Raw genomic sequence first — 6,000 nt, forward strand, 5'->3', positions numbered from 1 at the left:
TCACTTACTTTACAACACCCAACTGTGTATTATATAACCATAAAAAGATAGGAGGTCCATTTAAACCCATTAAAAATATAAACCAATAAAACAATGTGGGAATTTCGTAGCAAGATGTTCCGGTTGAGGCATTAATCCTCATTAACTAGGATGGTCAGCACATCCAGGAACAGACAAGAAGCAAATAAGGTTACAGTAACACAATGTGCATCATAAAACGTAATGTATCACTATTATGAAAATCAAGCACCTTGATACTCAAACAAACAGAAGAATAAAAGCTGAAAGAGCCAAAGGTTTTTTTGTGTCACTGCTAATCTGGGCTAAGTGCAAGGCATATCACCAAGCTGCTTACAATGAGCTCCATCCTGACTTGCTTTCTCTTTCTCTTTCCTCTCATTCTCTATCACCTTCTCTCTTCTTCCACCCTTCCTGGCTCACACTCTCTCTCCTTCACTGACTCTCTCACTCATATGGTTTCAACAGTGTAAAGTTTGTGCTATAATTGATATTATGGGCCAAAAGAAGTTGTGCAAACTCAAACTGACTCAGAGTGATACGAGTGTCAGCTCTCAGATTTCTAAAATAAAATACTGTCTAAAATACTGTGATTCAAACTTTGGAACTCAATTATACCTTTTATTAGACAGTCAAACTCAGTGCATGCTTTTAAGCTACATTTGAGAATGTTTCCCTTAAATTTAGCGTTTAATTTAAATTCTACCTTTGGTTTTAACTCAGTACTCATAATTTCTTCTATTACTGTTAACCTCCTATTCTCCAGGGTATATTTTGCTTTGTCCATCTGAATTTTCATGACCAAATCATAAGGCAAATTATTCAGTTACTGAATTAAATAAATGCAAATTTTTATTTTATTTATAAATATTTTGTAAAAGCCCCTCAGATGAGCAGAACATGTGTTTTATAATTTACACAAGAAGTCAAACACCACATACACTCTAGTGAGCAAACACACACACACACACACACACACGGTCACGAGGCTGGTTCCCTAACCGCCAGCCCATGACTGCCTCATATCACTATATCCTTACAATTTACTGCTGAAAGCCAAAAATCTCCGACGCTCTTTGTGTTGTTTTCTAAAAGTGATGTTTCCAGAGCAGATCACTGAAGAGACGCCGTCTGTTTATAGTTTAGAGCCCAGATTTGGGGAAAAACGGGTCGACTTTCAGTAGAAAAACAAAGTTCAGCTTCTTTTATTATAAGGGTTTAAAATGACGTCACCGTCTATTAGACTGGAGAGAAGAGCTACAGCCTCACACGACGCCCAGCTTCTGAATGGAGCTTATGGAATATGAACGTTATGAAGAACATGACCGAGTGCGTTTTGGAACCACCGGTGGCCTCGAGGAGTTTTACAGGCTACGCTTTATCTCCTGTCTGTAAAGAACTTTGAGCTGCCCCCATATGAAAAGTGCTCTATAAATGCACAAGATGATGACGACAATGATGATGATGATTTTAATTATTATCTGGGGATGGAGCTTCCCAGCATTCTGTGTGTGTGTGTGTGTGTGTGTGTGTGTGTGTGTGTGTGTGTGTCTGAGTGAGAGGGTGGACAACATGGTGGGTAACAAACACCTCAACACCACAAAAGGGTTGTGGCCCTTCACTGGAGTGTGAGTGTAAGAGTGTGTGTATTTGTTAGGGCAGTGAGAACATCAGTTTTGACTCACGCGTGGTTTGCAGGGCGGTCTGATGTCCAGCCAGTGTTGGGTCTCCTGCGGTCCGAGCGTTCTGAGGGATAACACACACTCTCCCAGTGTGCGCTTGCGCGGCGTGTGTGTCTGCAGTCGCAGCAGAAGTGCAGAACTGCGCAACTGCTCCAGGCTTAGAGAGAACACAAACGTCTCAATAAACACCATGTCCTAAGAGAGAGAGACAGAGAGAGAGAGAGAGAGAGAGGGAGAGAGAGAGAGAGAGAGAGAAATAAGGGCTTTTTTCTGAAGTTGCTTATACACCAATCAGCCATAACATTAAAAAAAACCTAGTTTCTACGCTCCTTGTCCACTTTATCAGCTCCACTTACTGTATAGCTGCACTCTGTAGTTCTACAGTTACAGACTTTAGTCCATCTGTTTCTCTGATACTCTGTTACCCTGTTCTTCAGTGGTCAGGACCCCCACAGGACCCTCACAGAGCTGGTATTATTTGGGTGGTGGATCATTCTCAGCACTGCAGTGACATTGACGCGGTGGTGGTGTGTTAGTGTGTGTTGTGCTGGTGGTTCAGGCAGTTTTAGAAGATTTTGGCTTAAGTTTTATTTTTAAATCCATTAATGGTGGAGAGATTTTTCCCATCATCAATATTCCGTATAAAGGCTCAGAAGACATTTGTAGGTTCACTGGTGGTTTTGGATAGTAAATAAAATGGCCAGTTGTGTCTCCTCAATATCTCAACAACAGAACGATTAAAAATGTTTAACACTGTATCTTTCATTAATGTTTTTGCTTACTCACTGGGTTACTTGATTTCTGAGCTAGGCAATCTAGTTTAGGGTTTATTTTGACATTAAAGTCCTCTAGGCTATCAGATGAATTAGCCTTTTGAAGAGAGAACATTGACTCTAGAGGGAGTTTTTCATGACCTCACCAGCGTACTTCCCCTAACCCCAGCCAGGTGTTTTGTTTATGCTCCCATACTGTAATTTACCCTTCGGCTGGAAGCAGGTTGAACCACGCAAACAAATGATATCACCAAAAAAAAAAAAAGTAAAATAAAACTGTGTATAAATGTCATTAGACAGCTGCACGTGCTGCACGGGTCGTTACTTAACTCAAGCAAAAGTGACCACAATGATTTAACACTTAACAATAATGGGTGGAATGAGTGGGCAGAACAAAGATGGATTATGTAATTAGATAAGTCCACGGTCTCACACACGAGAGAAACGCCCCGAGCTCGGAGGACCACGTCCCTCTCTTTCTAATCAGGAACATCATGTATATCATGGATATCTACTATAATTACACCCATTGTGTAAAAGCATGTTTTCATAGGGGTATTAAATATTAAACATATCTTACAGTCTCGGGCCTCAGGCTAGGCGCCACCGTCTGTTTGGCTGGCCAGGTGACTGGAATCACTATACTCCAATTCTACTTGGATATTAATATCATTTCTGTGGCCCCTGTACAAAAATATGTGTGCAAAAGTTTGGCCATATTACACGTTTTAATGTGTCTCATTAAACACTGTTTATTTGCTTAATTAAACATGTTTTTTATTTTAATTAAACATTAAACATCTTAATGTTTTTGCTTATTACTATCAACGAATAATAAAGCAATAAGCCAGTGAATTTGCCACGGTAACAGGGTGTTGTTAGGCAACACCCTGCTCAAACATAAAATCTAATATTAACTATTTCTTATTAATAATAAAAAGCAATAAATAATTCTTCCACCAAGCAAGGAAGCTAGTTTACTGTCCACTCTTAAAATGATTGGGTTTGTTAGTTAAGAAACTGGTTCTATATACATCCAAAACATTCAAAGAACCCATTTCATGATTTAAGGGTTCTTTGTGTGGCAAAATGTTGAATTGATGTTGAACGTTTCTATATGGTTCTTTACAGCACCTTTTTGAAAGGGGTTCTTTATAGCACTAAAGTTTATGCTCTGATCATTAAAAGATGGCGGTGGGACAGACGTCCAGCTTATGTGTCTCAGAGCACGACGTCTTCCTCTCAGCCTTCTCTAATAAGGACGTGTGAAGGACGTTTTCCTGACTCTGACGACATTTTAAAGCAGTTAAAAAAAAAGCACTGCTCACTGCTGCTCATCTCACTCTGACTGGATCTTACATTGATGTTTGCTGCCATGGTAATGTTTACTCTACGTGTTACTTCATGCAAGAGCATCGTTTTGGATCGGATTACTTGTAGTGAGCATGTAAATGTAGATTTTCATCAGATTGCTGAACAGAGCGAGCAAATAAACACAACAGTCTTAATCTGTAATCGGATTCGCTAAAACACAGACACTGTTACATGAATATGGAAGTAAGTAACCGATATCACTGTGAATGTATGACGTTTATATTGAACTCTATCAAATATAAGGAGATATATGTGGCCATTGATATTTTTTGTATGGCAAGTAACATTTAACCCACCTGAGCTACAAGTTGCTTTTAGAGTCTTGACTCTGAATCGTTCACCCTTGAATGCTACTACGGCTAATCATTAATTAAAGAAATTGCTGGCCTGCTTGCATGATCTAATTCACACCCTCAGAGTAGCCGAGTGCACCTCCGAATCAGCAGTAAAGCCTTGTGTCCTTATTTCCTGGCATTTCTGGTCACTTTTAAGAGAATTCCTGCACTGCTCAAGCAAGTACAGCAGTGCAAATGCTTCCGAATGGGTCTATTGAGGAGCACAGAATGTCCTGCATAGAGAGCGGAGGTGTTTCGTGTGTTCTGTGTGTGCAGTGTAACAGCAGGGCTATACTCACCGGTGTTGCGTCTTTAACTGAAGTTTTAAACTGCACAGGTCTCGCCATGGTGATGACCCCTTTAATCCTGACCCTCAGCTGCTCTGCTCCCTCTGCACAAACACACAGGTCCTTACACTGGAAACGAGAGACACAGAAAGAAAGAAAGGCGGCGTTAAACGCGAGGATGCCTCTGAAGGTGTTGCTGTAAAGGTCTATATGTTGTGTTGGCTATACTGTGTAACCAGTTTATTTAGTGTGTTTTTGATAATACTCCTAAATCGTACTTAAAGAATCGTTATTCAGTGGCCAGAGATTTAGACCCCTGCGATTTTTAATCCACATCGCACTGGTGTGTGTGAGCTGAAGGGGAGATGTTTTTCATTATGATTTGAATTGGATGAAGAGTTATTGACAAGGTTGTCTGCTTGTTTTGTGGAAAGAAAAAACGTAAGCTTTACATTTCGCACGTTACTCTCAGTTTGGACAGAGAAATAATCCAAACAAAGTGCAGACTTGAACTTGTCGACACAGAATGTAAATCTAATCCACATATAATTCATTATGGAACTTAATTGTGTATTATGTATATAATTGAAATTATGTATAACTGTACAATTACATAATATGTAATTGTATAATTATGTAATAAGGTAACCTATAACTGTAATTGTGTAGTTATCCAATATGTATATAACTGTAATTGTGTAGTTATCTGATATGCATATAACTGAAATTGCCCAATAATTTAACATATAACTATAATTGTAGTTATCTAATATGTATATAACTGTAATTATGTAATAATGTAATATATAACTGTAATTGTGTAGTTATCTAATATGCATATAAGTGTAATTATGCAATAATGTAACATAACTAGTTGTGCAATCATGTAACATATTGCTACTGTACAATTACATATTATGCAACTGTATAATTATGTATTATACAAAATCATAATTATGCTTATAACTGTAATTGTGTAAACATGCAATTCCTTTCAAACAGCATAAAAAATGACCTAAGATTTTAAACCTGAAGTTTTTGTGCTGGGAATCCCACCTTCGCAGGTTGTTTGGGGGGCTCTTTTACATGTTTTGGAAAGTGGAAACACACTTTGCTACAAATGTGAGTTTCATTAATCACGTAATGTTAAAGCAAAATGACAATAACAACTCCAGATGTTTAAGAGTCAATATGTTCTGCTGTAGATGAGCAGGCAGTACGTGAGTAATGCAGTTATGGCCTGATGTGGCCTTTCAGTGACAGGTGAGCTTTGCTTTAGCATGAAAAAATGAGCAGAACGACGAGGGAAAAGAGGGAGAGAAAGGAGAAAATTGAGGAAAAGACAGATTGAAGCAAGAGAGAGAAAAATGCATGAAAAGAGGGAGAGATGCGATAATTCTGCTCTCTCAGCGTTTGAGACAGAGGCTCCATTAAGAAGGAACAGATGGACACAAAGGCCTCCTTGTGTCCCTCTAAGGCTCCACTAGACTGGGCTGTAACTTTACCTGCACCACGGTGATCCACACCTGCT

General features: G+C 39.0%; 1 protein-coding gene across 1 annotated transcript in view; it reads right to left on the minus strand.

The window, feature by feature from the left end:
• The window catches only part of LOC108439703 (tandem C2 domains nuclear protein), a 28,989-nt gene that overhangs the window by 5,664 nt on the left and 17,325 nt on the right, over positions 1-6,000 (minus strand). Inside the window, exons 6-8 of the mRNA XM_017718253.2 lie at positions 5,975-6,000; positions 4,482-4,598; positions 1,704-1,895 (exon numbers count right to left, since the gene is read on the minus strand). The exon at positions 5,975-6,000 is cut by the window's right edge and continues 75 nt beyond it. Of these exons, the coding sequence (XP_017573742.1) occupies positions 1,704-1,895; positions 4,482-4,598; positions 5,975-6,000 (335 nt within the window). The remainder of the gene's footprint in view (positions 1-1,703; positions 1,896-4,481; positions 4,599-5,974) is intronic.

This window comes from Pygocentrus nattereri, chromosome 5 (assembly GCF_015220715.1).
Source record: "Pygocentrus nattereri isolate fPygNat1 chromosome 5, fPygNat1.pri, whole genome shotgun sequence".
Taxonomy (NCBI): domain Eukaryota; kingdom Metazoa; phylum Chordata; class Actinopteri; order Characiformes; family Serrasalmidae; genus Pygocentrus; species Pygocentrus nattereri.